General features: G+C 41.8%; 1 protein-coding gene across 1 annotated transcript in view; it reads right to left on the reverse strand.

Moving 5' to 3' along the window:
• Positions 1–14,633, reverse strand: part of NUAK1 (NUAK family kinase 1) — a 46,619-nt gene that overhangs the window by 10,195 nt on the left and 21,791 nt on the right. The window contains exons 2-4 of the mRNA XM_063395742.1: positions 13,056–13,176; positions 2,650–2,801; positions 1,276–1,341 (exon numbers count right to left, since the gene is read on the reverse strand). Of these exons, the coding sequence (XP_063251812.1) occupies positions 1,276–1,341; positions 2,650–2,801; positions 13,056–13,176 (339 nt within the window). The remainder of the gene's footprint in view (positions 1–1,275; positions 1,342–2,649; positions 2,802–13,055; positions 13,177–14,633) is intronic.

Below are 14,633 nucleotides of genomic sequence, written 5' to 3' on the forward strand. Positions count from 1 at the left end.
TGCGGAAGCCTGATTCGTATACAATGTCCTAGAAAGGCTACTTTTTGTTCTCAGTGCTGCTGAGAACAGCTCTGGCTGCTGCAGACAGTGTCCCTGAAGGAACAGGAGAGGGGAGGTCTGCTCCAAAGCTGGATGCTAACAGCAAAACATCCAAATATTGCATTGGATGGGCCTTCTGTAAAAGACTATTTTTGGAAACCACATATTTATGTGCCTTTAATTCACTAGTTGATCCAAGTTAGCTTCTGTCATCAGCGTTACACAGATGGCAGCTACCACATGTTACTTTCCATTTCCATTGCATATCAGCTCGAAATGAAGACAATTTCTCCAGTGTGAAGCACAGAAGGCTGTGCCTGCAGGCCCAGGGCTTTCAGGGGAGACAAAAGGAAGGCCCAGGTGATTTAGGTACTGGGCTACACAAGCAGCTCCTTGATTACTTTTTAATTAAATAAGGATGCTCAAGCGTCAGCAGAAACTCTTTGGTGTTCCTCCCTCTGCTTGTTTGCCCATGGATGAGCACATCCAGCTACACAAGGAGGAACAAAGTTGAAAGTGAAACAGGTTCAGCCACCTGGAAATTACACTTTTTTTATGGAGGAATATAGATAGTATATATATAGGAAATTACTCTGGAAATTAAATCTCTGCATTATTTAACTTCGTGCTACAGCTATAAACAATAGAAGAAAAAGACAGGAAAAAAGGTCATTCCCATGCTTTCACTGGGGAGAAATGGCATGGAAATGACATCACTGACATCACTATCCAAAGTATACGTTTGTGTCTGAAGTTCCAAGGCCATTTCCTAATGAAGCACATGTGCTTTACTAGGTTTATTTTGAAACTCTACTTGCTTATTTTCCAGCCATGATCAAAAGAACATTTAGACTATTCTGTAGGAGGCACTTGAACCCTGTAGACCAGAACAGTTTTTTCCTAGCCCCAGAAGCAGCCAGCAATAATATCACTTATACAAAAAGCCCAATTGCACAAAATGCTCTGCTGTTTTCTACCAATGGGTAGATACTGCATTGAGAATCGTGGACTTTGCATGGCAGGAAAGGGCTTTCTCCTCCAAAGTATGCAAAGCTTCATTTAGTGTGTATTACTGGGAATCAGTGGTGTCTTCCCCCAACCTCCAAACCTCTGAGCCTCTCGCCAGATGCTGTTGCTTAGTAGCTGTTACCATAACAATGGCTCTTCTACTACCTTGGGTAAAAATGTTATAAAACATGCAAATCGATTCTGAGAAGCTGAGAAAAACAATCCTACCTTAATATTAAAATTGTCATCAAGAAGAATGTTTTCCAATTTTAGGTCCCTGTGGACAACACCATTCTGAAACAAGGAAGAAAAAGATGGGGAAGAGCATGAGAAAATACTGGGAAAATTAAAGGTGAACTGGCAGGGTGGTCTTTGCATCTACATTTCAGGGCTGATTTCCCTGTCATAACACTCATGGCCCAGTGATGAGTGGAAGGCGCTGTATTAGTCACTTGGTGTGTGGTTAAGGGAAGAATGACTGGAATCTGTCCTCCCACAAAGACTCTAAAACAGCAGGGGGGTGGGGGGCGGAGGGCCGGGGGATGTCTTTTCGGAACTTGATTTCATCCTGGATCCTACCCCCACTGCGTGAAAGCAGGATATTCTTCCCAGGCACCAGAAACCAGTATCTGTCAATGACGTTAGCCCCTACAAAAGCCCTCATTCCTCCAATGAGCAGCCACGTGGATTGGGGGAGTTATAATCCCAAAGGATTGTAAATGTTAGGGATGGAAGCAAACAGACTGGGTGTAGGTCAGAGCCTTCCTTACAGAAACTTGGGAAAATTAACTGCATCAGGAATGGCACTGCAAATTTTCACCACTATGCAGTGAGGACTTTGAGAAACCTCCTTTTTATCAGGATTCAAGTAGAGATTTAAGTGTTTTAAGAATTCAAATTAAAATTGTGCTAGCTGCTCATTGCCTTTAGCTTCATGCAAGTTTTGGCTCTATGCAGTTGTTTTGTAAACAGGTATAAAAGGTCCATGATGATAGCCAGTCAGCTACCTTGGGTGTAATTGCTTGATTTATCATTCCAATTGGGTACCATGACTGATAAGGTCATTAGGAAATGGTATGTTTCCCACTACATCTGGTAAAGTTACTTTTACCTACCCAGAATGAGTACCCAGGAAAGCTCATACAAAAACCTCATAGCTTTCTCTTGGCTTTATCTTTCATATATTATATCTCCTATTCTAAAGTTGTTTACTAGTATATTCAACTTGCAATTCATATTCAAACTAACATTTGTTTGACTGCATTAATATTAATGCCATAGAGCTTATACAGGATGCCTTCTCTAGTTGAGGTTGTAATTTTTGAGTTTTTAATGCCAAAAGAATCATTTTAAAGGCAAAAATGTAAGGTAGGTCTAAAGTAAGGGTGTGTCTGGTATCTGCCATAACACAGGAAAACATCATTAGTCTTTTAAAAAGGCACTAGTTCAGTGTAGCACTTTTAATGAAGATCTCCTGTTGTACTGATAAAATCATATGCTCTGATACTTAATAATGAATGCTGTTGCCTCAGATATGCTTTGAAATATATACCAGTAATCAGCCTTGAAACAGCATTTTTTCCTATGAAATCCTTTGCTCACCTTGTGGCAGTAATGCACAGCAGAGACGATTTGGCGGAAGAAGTGTCTTGTCTCTCTTTCGCTTAATCGCCGCCTCTCACTGATGTAATCGTACAGCTCTCCTTTACTTGCATACTCCATGATAATCACAATCTTGTCTTTATTTTCAAACACTGCACAGAAGAAAAGAAGAGAAAAAACACCAAAGTTGATTCAATACCTTTGAAAATTGATACTTTAAAGAGTGAAGAAGACACAGGATGCCTGATCACAACCTAGACTGCCACTGTGGGCAGGAAAGATGTAGTAACAATCCCACTGCAAAAAGCAATTTCCAAAGCTACTTTTTACCAGAGGAAGATTACAACAACTCAGACCAAGAGAAGGAAGCTGAGGTTATCCTTTCTTTCATATTGTTACATGAACCTCTTTGTCTCAATAATATGGGGCCACAAGGCGGCAAAGTCAACTTATCCTGGTGAGGTGGACACCAGCTCCTGCTCCAGAACAGAATTCCTCATACAAGTAACCCACTTGAGGCCATTGGACAGAAGCAAACAGGAGCCCTCATATCATTTGGAAAGGGTTCATAGAAGACATAATAAATTCTTGTCTTCAGGGACTGACACAGGATTGCCATTTGGCTTACAATGACTGTTGGCTGGCTTTCACTACCACCAAAATCCAACAAGTGAACTGACAGATGTGTCCTCCTCCATCCCAACTCTTTGTGACAGCATGGTGGGCACAGACACCTGAGCCTGCTGTGGCTGCAGCGCCTCTGGGGCTGTACAGCTCTTGTCAGTGTGGCTCTGTACCATCTCATTTAACCAACTCTTCCTCAAGCTTCCTTATCTCCTGCCCCTGCCACATGTCCCACTGGATGTCACAGATTGCATGCTGTAATCCTCTGCCACTTGCGTGGAGCCAGCAGCAATGCACAACACCAGCATAAGCAGAGCAAGGAAAATCCACCTCATACACGTCACAGCCCAACTCTTCTTTGGGGCTGAGAGTACGCTGTGTCACATGCTGTCAAGGACTTCACTGTGAGTGGCAGATAACTAATATTTAATCTAGTAAAGCAGGCTGTTAATAGTCAGGAATTGCTGGCTGCTAAATAGTTCTTCTCTTTTGTCACTGAAAATCCACTGCAACCCACTGGAAACTTCCTGCACCTGCCATAAATAACCACTGCTATATGAAAACATGGTGATTTTCCTTTTCTTTTTATCTGTGGCAGCACTGGTCACACTGGCAGCAAGGCATATACAAATTAATGAGGTTAAAGGGTTTATTACAAACAGATGCTAGTTTTGACCAGCCCTACTGTAATGATGCCTTCCTATATCTCTTTATCAAAGCTCAGCCAGTAGTCTTCGGTGATTTAAAAAAAACAACATAATTAAGCTTCAGCTTCTGCAGTGAAATGCCAAGCTGCCTCTCTCAACACAAAGATATTTGCTTCTCTTAGGCTTTGTCTCATCTCCTCTCACACCTTGTCACTCAAATCTACAAGCCAAAGCCTCTGCAGTTCATTCTAACACCCCTGAACCCCAGCCAAACAGCTCTGATAAAAGGGAGAGAAAACAGCCAGATAAAATTGGCTGCTTACTTGTCTGCTGGCCTCACTGTACCCTGAAGCAGAGGCTCCTGCCAGCGATTACATCCTATGTGCATCCTCATTAGCAATAAACTTCGGAAACTGGAAAAACCGTCTCTGGATGGATTATACATGCGGTATCCTCTCCAAGAATATCTCCAAGTATCCTCTCCCAGACTGATATTGTCTGGGAAAAACTGAACATGCCCCATGTCATACAGGGATGTGCTGTGATGTGTTATCAATAAAACAGTAATGCACACATTTGCTTCTCTAAGCTCAGAAAGGCTTGTTAGGTATAGACTTGTTTAAGAAGACAAAAAGAAATCGTTCTAGTAAGCTGAGACAAATCACTGAAAATGCTCTTATATAAGAGATCTGATTTAAAACAAACACATAAACCACACAACACCAACAAAATTCCCAAAAAACCCCAGGTGATTCCATGAGTTAGGGGTTACTGCATCACGCACATTTAGGTGAAGTTGCCACATGGCAGGAACGATCTCAGTGCACTTTCATGGGAATGCACATCCCAAGGAGTTCCAACTAAGGACCACCCTCAGCTCAGAGGCACATTTGTCCTTGGCTCTTCTTGCTCCACTCCCCCAAAAGCTGATGCCCTACCAGGTATTCAGTGCTGCTGATGACAATAACACAATAGCCCTGCCACAATAGAGCATTCTTCCAGGCTGTGTTTTTATTAAAGTTTTGCCTTCATTACTCAGTCTTAAGAGTTTTCTCAAATCATCCTTGATGTTCTGAAGTTTTAAATTCTAAAATCTAATTTTTTGGACTCAAATTTGCCATATTAATACAAGTCCTGATCCAGATCTATTTTCCAACATTTCTACAGAAATGAGGTGGAAAGCATTTGGTCTGGAGGAATATGCATTTAAAGACACTTTCCATTTCAAATTTTCTCTTACATCCTCTGGGAAACTGAGATACTACCACCAAGCTGAATTAAGGAAAGTGTAAATCCCTGTTCCAAATTTCAAATTTTTGTCACAAAGCCACACTAGAATCAACAAGAACAGAATCATTCCAGGAACTCGTATCTGGCTTTCAGTTTACTGGCACATTCTTCTTCATGAGGGAGAATTTTGAGAGGGAAACTATCCTTGAACTTAGGTGACATTACAGAGGCCTATGCACCATCACTATAGCTGAACAATTACAGAATTAAACAGCAATTTGTTTCTCCACCCAGCAGCAGAGGTGAATAGGGAGGCATTTTTTTACAACCACGTCATTTCACGTCAGAGCACCTCCACCGTATCAGCTGAACCTCATGAGTGATGAGTGGGCAGGCAGCTGCTTCCTGCAGAGAGGGAACTGAACAGCAGACAAATCTAAAATGAGAGCTGTGGCTGAAGGAAGAGGAGGTTGAAAGGCAGTGGGATTTATGTCTATACATACACACAGCCCTAAAGAGGAATTCGATGGTCAAGACTATTGGGCATATGACAGGGTGGTATTCAGGCAAGTCTCACACCATCAGCCAAGTACACCATGAATTTTCACAGTAGTATTTAGGATGTCAGGCAGGTTTCACACAGGCACTTCTGAATTTCCCTTCTGGGCACAGCATGTAGTTTTATAAACATATGCTCAAGAAAGCCTTGTGGCCAATGGCTGGGGGAAGAGAGGAAGGCATTAATTAAAGGCTGGATTGACTTACTGCAAAAAATAATGAGGTAATAAATATACTGCCCTGTTAGCACCTGGGCTGTAACCTGTAGGCTGATGACGGACGTGTTGCCTCCATATAGCTTCTGGGACTGCTTAGTTCACTCTTTGTTTTTGTTGCAGATGATTTATTACCTGCCATCCTACTGCATATTCATTCTGAAACTCACCCCCACCTAGAAGTGTGCCTGAACCCTGGCTGCACCCACTGCCAGCAGAGAAGCATGGCTTTGGCAGGATGCTGAACCCCAGGAACCTCCCAAAGCTTGCTACTTCTGGGACAGCCATGTCATGCAAGCCCGCTCCTCAGCCCTGGGCAGGGTCAAGGGAAGGAGGCCCTGTATGAGTAAGGTGGGGCTGCTTTAGCTTTTTTCAAACCATCAATACTCTGTAAATTAGCCAAATTAGATAAGTGGAGAATTGTCAGTACCAACACTCAGACATGGATAGCAGGGGAGACAGCCTATCAATTAAGAATCAAGATAGGGGGGTTGCTTAGATACAAGGCATGAACTTCACCTATTAGAGGGGACAGCAGCAGGAGAAATGCTTGCTACCGGCTGTGCATCATTTATTTCTGAGCCACTGTGTTTATTTTCACCATTCAAACTGAGTTACTCTGCGAGCTGCAACAAGACCTTGACATGGCGTGAGGGCTGCTGCACTGCCTCAGCCATAGTGGTGGAGAGCTGCTGCAGAATAGTGCTTGCAAATCACTACTGCTCCTTAGCAGACAGAGCCTGCAAGCTGAAAGGTTGACTGTGGAGATGACTGCACTTTATGTGGCCACAGGGGAGGAAGCAGGGATAGCAGTGTGAGAGCGCATCAGGAACCAGGGGCAGGAACAGCATGAATGTGTGAGGAACAACGTGATTGTATCCCCAGGAGATGAGCAAAGGACTACTACACTGGCCAGAGCAAGATGAAGAAACAGCATTTTCCAGGGGCTACAAGCTTACATGGGCTTGGTCTGGTCACCCCAAATGCCTTGGGAACCCAAGCAGCAAAGGGTGCTAAGATACAGTGGTCAAAGATTTCTTACTTTTCTATAAACCGGGCCCTTAATGCTCAAGTGTTTGTTTCTTTTTTAAAAGAGACAGAGAAAAAGGCTCATAACTGAAACTGAATCTGCTGACCTCAAAGTTCCTTGAAGAATATAAATGTGAAATTGGGAAAGAATTTCACTTCTTTCTATCAAAGACATATCTGAGACAAAGTACATTTTGCTAGGTGAACAATCTGTCCGTCTTTCGCAGGTTGTTCTACTACAGTAATAGTTCTTGCATATAATCTCTCCACTTATTTATATTTAGAGGCTGTGGAATTATGAACTCAGCTTCTATCTACAGCCTTCCATTTTCCAAATAGTGCTGGTTGACCTCTTGTTCATCAGCACTCTTTTTCAACCCTACTGCCAAATTCTCCCCTCTAGCTACACCAAAGCCACCTCCTCTGAAACTCATGGGACAAGTCTGACACCAAATGAACATACTCAGTACATTTCTTCACGGCTAAGATCTGATTCACCCTAAAATTGTTGAAAGCCCAGATGGGCATGGTTTTGCAAGCATCAGTCAAAAAGATTTAATGGTACACTGTACACCTCTCTATTACAACACTTCACTTTGTTCACTTTGGACTGACTTACTAAAAAAAAAAAAAAAAAAAAAAAAAAAAAGCAGGAGGCTTTCAGGCTTTTGTCCTTCCTCCAAGCTCACGGAATACTAAAGTCAGAGAGAGTGCTGAGGGCGGTGGATCCTTCCCCCCCCTCAAAGGACTACCTCCTTGTGGGCTGATTCCACTTGGTTTACATGTAACCCTAGGGTAAGGATTTTAGTTTGTTAGTTTAAGAGGGGCGGCCAATCTCTTTGCACTGGAACCATTTGAATTCTCCTCATGCCTTTGCTCTCTATCAGAGCAATCTCCTAAATTAGTTCCAGTATGTTGACATTCCTTCCATCTGGTGTCTTTCCATTCAGTGGTATTTTTATTACTCTCCTAACAGCCGCAGACAGAAGTACCTTTCCACTGCTACAAAATGCTCTTTTATTAAAGGTCAGCCAAATCAAAAGAACAAGCAAGTTTGTTTTTAATTTTGGAGATGCAGACTAGAATAACCTTTTCATTCACAAAATTCATGTATGACCCAATTACCTCACCTGTGTAACAAGCCTTGAATTATTCTTCAAAAATCATGTGAGCACTGTCTTTTACACTAGAATTTCAGCCTGATTCAGCTTTTGTATTTTTGACTGTTTTACAGCCCCTTGGCATAATTTTTATTTAGTTGTTTTTTCAGTAGTAGTAGTATTTTATTACTGTTTTTAACAGAGCATATAGCAGACATGAAAATATCCCAGGTCCAATGAGAAAACCACTTATATGCATACACATACATTTATGAATATGCTTAATTATAATTGAAGATATCAAGACATAAAGTATGTGTTTTAATCCTAAGCTTGTGTTAAATTGTTTTCCTGAATTACAGCCTTATTCAGCCAAATTGCATCTCCTTTTAAATTAAAGGAATGTAGTTAAGATCCTGCAATAATCTCTTTAAATCAGACAGCATGCTATAATTTACTCCCCAGTGAGGAGATTAAATCAGAATGGGAACTATTATCCTTGGTGAAGTTGTTTCTCACAGAGCAAGACTGAGGATATGCAGATTGTGATGGTTTGCTCTTTAAAAGGAAGGAAAAATGACAATTGCTAATTTGGCCACAATAACATGTTACACTAATTGTCTTTGTTTCAGCAAAGAATGTAAGAACTAACTCCTTTTTATTTAAATTATGATTTAAACCGTCGAGGAACTTCAGAGAAGCAAATATTTACATTGCTATGATAGGACTGTGTAAATGGGAAGACGGAAATAAATTTCATCACTGCTGGCAATCAGTTTGACATTTAAACTGGACCTGCCTGTGATCTCACACATTTGAGTTTATGTCATGTCCTATGAAGTCCTGTTTAGGTGATCACCCTGAATGACAGGAAACTCATAAAGCCAGGGTATAGTAACTAAAGAGTTAAGTTTGTTTATTCTTGTTTCATTAGTATCTCCAGACACTTGAAATATTACTTGATGTTCTTGGATGTTATCAACTGAAAACAATGAGAATAAAGCACTCAAAAGTCAAAAGCCTACATAATTGGAGGAAATCAATTAGAAATGTGGTTAAACAGTATCACTGCTGAAGTACTTTCTCTTGGCCAAAAAAAAGAATCATTTCAGCTTTCCAACTTCCAACATTCTTGATTAAAGCCCAGTCGTCCACGTGATGTTTGAAGAGACTTGAGGTTTTTTCATGTGTTTTGCACACAGAAGGGGTGGGGTCATTAGGCACCAAAGTTTGTTTTGATTATGTCCAAAAACCAGGAGATAGCAAAGGCTGGGACAGAGGCTGGGATTGCTCTGCACAGTCACAGCCTGAGATAGGTGACTGTTTTGCCACCCTGGCCCTTGGCTGCTGCCCCACCCTGAGGTCCACATGCAGCTGACAGCAGAAGACATTTGTCTGAGCCAATGCTGCTGCAGGGATGCAGTTCCTCAGCAATGGCTCATGTCCACACACTTTAACAGCTGCCACACAGGCAGATTTCTGACAATGCAGTGGTTTTGCTGGTGATATGGCTGGTGACTTGACTGACACAGGCCTACGTGTGTGTGAAACACCAAGTGTGTTTCTGCTATGTTGCACGAAATCTGGCACAAAATGTGAGACTGAACATGTATTTGGCAAGTGCAGTGAGTATCCTGGAATACGATGCCACTGCTGTTACACACTGTCAGATTATTTCCACTGCCTTTGGCGTTTGAAATAGAGCTGAACCAGTCTCCTGATTAAGCATGCAACCTAGCTCAAGCCATTGTGGACTGGCAGACATATGATGGAGAATCTCTCTGCTTTTTCTTAAGAGTACCAAAAATGCAACCTAGAAAAAAAACTAGGAAGTGCATCTTACTTGGGAGATCTGTATTTTGTGTCTTGTTAATGCAAAGGGTGCAGCACTCTTATAAGCATCCTGGCCCGAGTTCAGCAGAGTGCTTCAGCACACACTTTCCTTCAGTTACTCATTTACATTAATGCCATCATGTTCCACTGGCACCAAATTTTGATCCTAATGTTTATTCATTATTCAGGGAAGACCTTCAGTAAACTATTTCTACAAATATGTTGGCTAATGGTCTGTTCACTTTAAGTGCATTTTGCAAAAGGGCAGACTCTTCTGTGTGGTTATGCTGACCAAGGACAACTCTTTCAGCACAGAAACAGTCACACACAACTGTATTTCACGCTACAAAGACTCAAGAGCTCACTCCTAAATGTACCAAGTGTAACTTCACCCTCATGATTGGCCCAACATGTGTTTAAATGTTTGCAGAATGTTCCTTCCCTGGTTTAACTTTTATAAAGTATTGCCAGATGAGGTAGATTTTGCACTCAAGCTACCCCTGGAAAAATATGTTAGCTCTCAAAGGCTTTATTATAAAATCCTGGAGTTTTCAAGGCAAAAAAGCAATAGGGCAAAGGAAGGACGAGGGGCAGGGGAGAGACAGACAGATGAATGGACAGAGGCATTATTCTATAAATTAAAATTTATGTGCTGAAATCAGAACACTGCCAGCAAAGCTGACTTTGTTTATCCAGTCCCTTTCATGGAGTTTAAAGTCACCTAAAGGAGCACTTCCCTTGCAGCCACACTCGACAGATTGCCAATTACAACCCTGCTGAGAGGATGGAATTTCTTTAGTCACAACTGTACATCTGCCCTGGCAGTAATGGGCAAGGTATATGCCTTATGATTAGGTTACAACGAAGCACCTCTAAACTGGAAAACTGGGTTTCCACACATCTGAATTTGTTTGGTATCAATAAAAAAGATAAGGCTATGTTTACATCAAGTGGACAAATTCAGAGGTTAATTGCTATGAGCAGGAAGGTCAAAAGGATACCTCAACAAGATCCTACTTAAGGAAAACACATGTTTGTAAATGCAATACAAAGAGCTTTCAAAGATTATTACAGACACATCCAGCATTGTCCATGCTATGTATATCTGTGCAACCTGGCACCTACAGAGAGAGCTGTCAGACATGCAGTGGCAGTCTGGAAACGTACAGTAAAATTTATGATAGGAGAAAAATATCTCTGGGGTGGCTTCAGTTTTAAAGTTAAACACCTGATCTAAACATCTAGTCTCCTTGCTAGACTCCAACAGGAGCCTCCAATATGTCATTTATCCCACTGTTCTGAAAAAAAGTCTCCCAGGAGGGAGCCAACCACCCTGTGAAGATGCTGAAGTCTCTTGACTAAAGAGTGACACTAGATTTGTAGCATACACCAGCTGTAGAAATGAAGCAGTTGGACTGCTTAATTTTGGTGAGATTAAGCCCATCTCTTAGTATTTACTGACTTCAACATTTTGTGTCAGGGGATAGCAGTATTATCACTCTTTATGCATCACTCAAGAGGAATAGCTACATGTTTAAAATCCAACTTCAAGAGGCTACAAATACCTCAGTCCTTGAGGTAGTTCCTTAACTTCTCAACAAGTACTCTTCAGCTTCAAGTGAAGCACACACTCAAGGGCCCCTGAGCTGACATGCTCCCCTCTGGGCAGTTCCTGTGGGTTCAGTTGCACAACCACACATTTCCCCAGTGCTACCATAGCTTAGTTACAGCATTGGCTGCTACAGGCCAAATACTGACTCTGACTCCTTGGAAAACACACCAGAACCTGAACCAGGTGCTCATCCTCCTCAGACAAGATGAATTCTCCATCATGGAGCTCATCTGGCTCTGCTGCAGAAGCACTGCTCCTCCTCCGCAGGGCCAGAGAGGGAAGTTTTGCTCTCACAAGACTTTGTGTCTACCTAGTGGCTTCCTAAAAATGCTGTAATCTTTTTCACTTTTACGAATATTTTAACTCAGTAAAAACTATTTGAAGTAAGGATGAGAAGGGCAAATGGTCAAAGAACCACAGCAAGTTTAATATTTTTTTCTTCCTGTGTTCCCATTCATATTTGAAGTAACTTTTGCTCCATTTGCAACCCACATGCTGACACAGCATCCCTCCCCTTTTCTGTTCCCAGATCCTTTTATGAGTTTATTCAATAAAAAGACATATACTCATCTCTTTTCAAGTTCAGGAACATGCTTTTGAATAACTCAATATGCGATAGTGTAACAGTACGCCAAGACAGCCCTTGTTTTAATCAGTCGTATCAACTCTCAGAGCAGAGCTGCCATACACATCTCATCACCTTCTGCATTTACCCCACGGCTATGGAAATGTGTAGGGCTACACTCAGGCTTCCTGTTCTTCATAGAGGAAAAGGGGTGATCCCCAGGGCCAAGACTGCCTGACCAGGGTCCCTCTGAAGGTCTGGAATCTACATCCTAGGTCCAACATGCAGCCTCCCTCCTCGCAGCAACAGACCTTTTGGCTGGTGTCTTTTTAGCATGTACATGGCCTGAACTGACCAGCTAGTGCTGGGACATAAACAAACTGGCAAATCTTCCAAGCCGTGTCCCAGGAAGAAAGGAGGTAGAGGAGGAAGACAGGACAAGGAAACAGGAACAATAAGCCAGCCACCAGACTGATGGAAAAGTGTGCAGAGGTGGACAGGAAGCGGATACTGGGATTCAGGGCAAAAAGTTGCAATGACAGAACTGGTCACTTGAACTGGCAGGTAAAGGAGAACCAAAGTCCTAGAACAGCTAAGAGCAGTCCCGTGCAGTCCAGGGAAAATAAAGCAAACAAGGACTAGTTTAGGGGCTGGGAACAGAAACAGACATCAGGCTGGTTCATGAGTGAGGGTGAAATGAAACTGCACTGTGCAGAAACTTCACTGAGCAAGGACAGGAGGTGATACATGCAGCCACGTCTCACCAGCAGTTAACACAGTGAACTCACACAAGAAGAAGCTCTTCCAAGCAAAGGTTTATGCATCTATGCAACACTGGTAGCTCAGGGGGAAGGCAATGCTCAAGGCAGTCTTGTTGGTAAGGGATGGGTTACACAAGTAGGGGTTGGTTTGGTGCAGGATCTCAAGAAACATAAATATTGGGTATGCAAGAATGTAACAGAGCAGTCAGGGAGGAAAATCACATTCACTAACCTTCATATATGGTGATGATATGAGGGTGGCTGAGGGATGACATGATCTCAATCTCCCGTCTGATGTGAACCATATCTTGTTCATCCTTAATTTTGTCCTTACGAATGGATTTTATGGCAACCTATAAATTCAGGAAATCAAGCATTATTCTTGGAACTGAGCAGATGCATCCAATCCACTAAGAACTGAGTTCAAAAAATAAATACAGATGTTAGATGTTGGCAGAACGTGGAATGACCAAACAAAACCTTTAAAATACAAACCTCCATGCTCCAGCTCCCTCACTGTATAGTAATAAATACACTCTCATTATAGTAATGGGTGATGTGAAGTTTTGGGCTCTTCAGGTCTTAGAACTTCACTGAGGGGGAACACGTCTTTTGTAAAGATCTCTGTGTTGGCCTAAGCATTCTCCTTATGCAAATGGCAAAACTCCCCAAGAGACTTTGATGGGAAGTACATTTGCTAAGACATGATTGCATCTGACAATTCCGAAAAGAAACTTTTGAGACAATTTCTCTGAAAAAAATTTGAGATCTCTGATGGCACAGAGGCAGGGGATCCAGGGTGCCGATTATGTATTGATATCCACGTTAATACATAAAGGATCCCATTAACACTGGTTAGTCCATGGTTCTCTAAAGCAGGCAAATTGTTCAGGAGTTATGACTTATTCAAAAATTAGAAGAAATAAATCTTTGAAATTCACATCTAAACTCGTCCTCATATAAACCCAAGGCTTCAGGTCCTACACAACACTTATGCAATCACTGCAAAACCGTATCCTTCCTGCATCCTTCCTCAATCAGCCAGCCCTTTTTACAAGCATATCATGTGACTGGATATCTTTCCAAAAGGCAGGGTGGGAACAGAGGAAGTGATAGCTGAACTTGCAATATAAATTCAAATTATAATAGTCCTTGTGAGTGTGTGTATGTGTGTTGCCTGTGAAAAAAGGGCTTATCTGAACACCTCCGTAAATAATCGTGGAGGTCATCTCATGCCCATGAGAAATGCAGAAAGCAACAATGCAGAGAAGCTGGTGGGAGAAGAAAGGTGAGGGCATTGTGCATACTGAATAGCAGCATGGCCTTTATTATACTCAATATCTACCCTGCATTGTTTTTTTTAAGCTAGAGCTCAGGGAATAAATTATCAGATAGCTTAAAATCAACTGTGCGTCTTTGAAAAACGGCACTAACCTGCTGAGATGACCACCCCTTTATGGGTAAACCAAACTTGTGTCATTCTTTGTAGTCAACTACTGTCGACTTCTCCTGGGAAAACATTTGTAAATCTATGATTTATGTTATTTCCCCAGTTACTCTAGAAGAAGAAATATCACTGCCTACTTCAGTAATTGCAAGTGGCATGACCAGTATTGTTTTCATTATATGATGTAGCATTAAGGATATTGAAGAAAGAAGAGAAAAACTTACAATATTATAAAATTGAAATGTACATAAACAGGACCCACTTTAAAGAATCAGATTTCCTACAGAGCCTTCAACTCTGAAAAGCAATGTTGTTCAAAAAAGCATTAAGCACATGCCCCATCCCCTTGAATTCCCAAAGATG

Source organism: Prinia subflava, chromosome 4 (assembly GCF_021018805.1).
Source record: "Prinia subflava isolate CZ2003 ecotype Zambia chromosome 4, Cam_Psub_1.2, whole genome shotgun sequence".
Taxonomy (NCBI): Eukaryota; Metazoa; Chordata; class Aves; order Passeriformes; family Cisticolidae; genus Prinia; species Prinia subflava.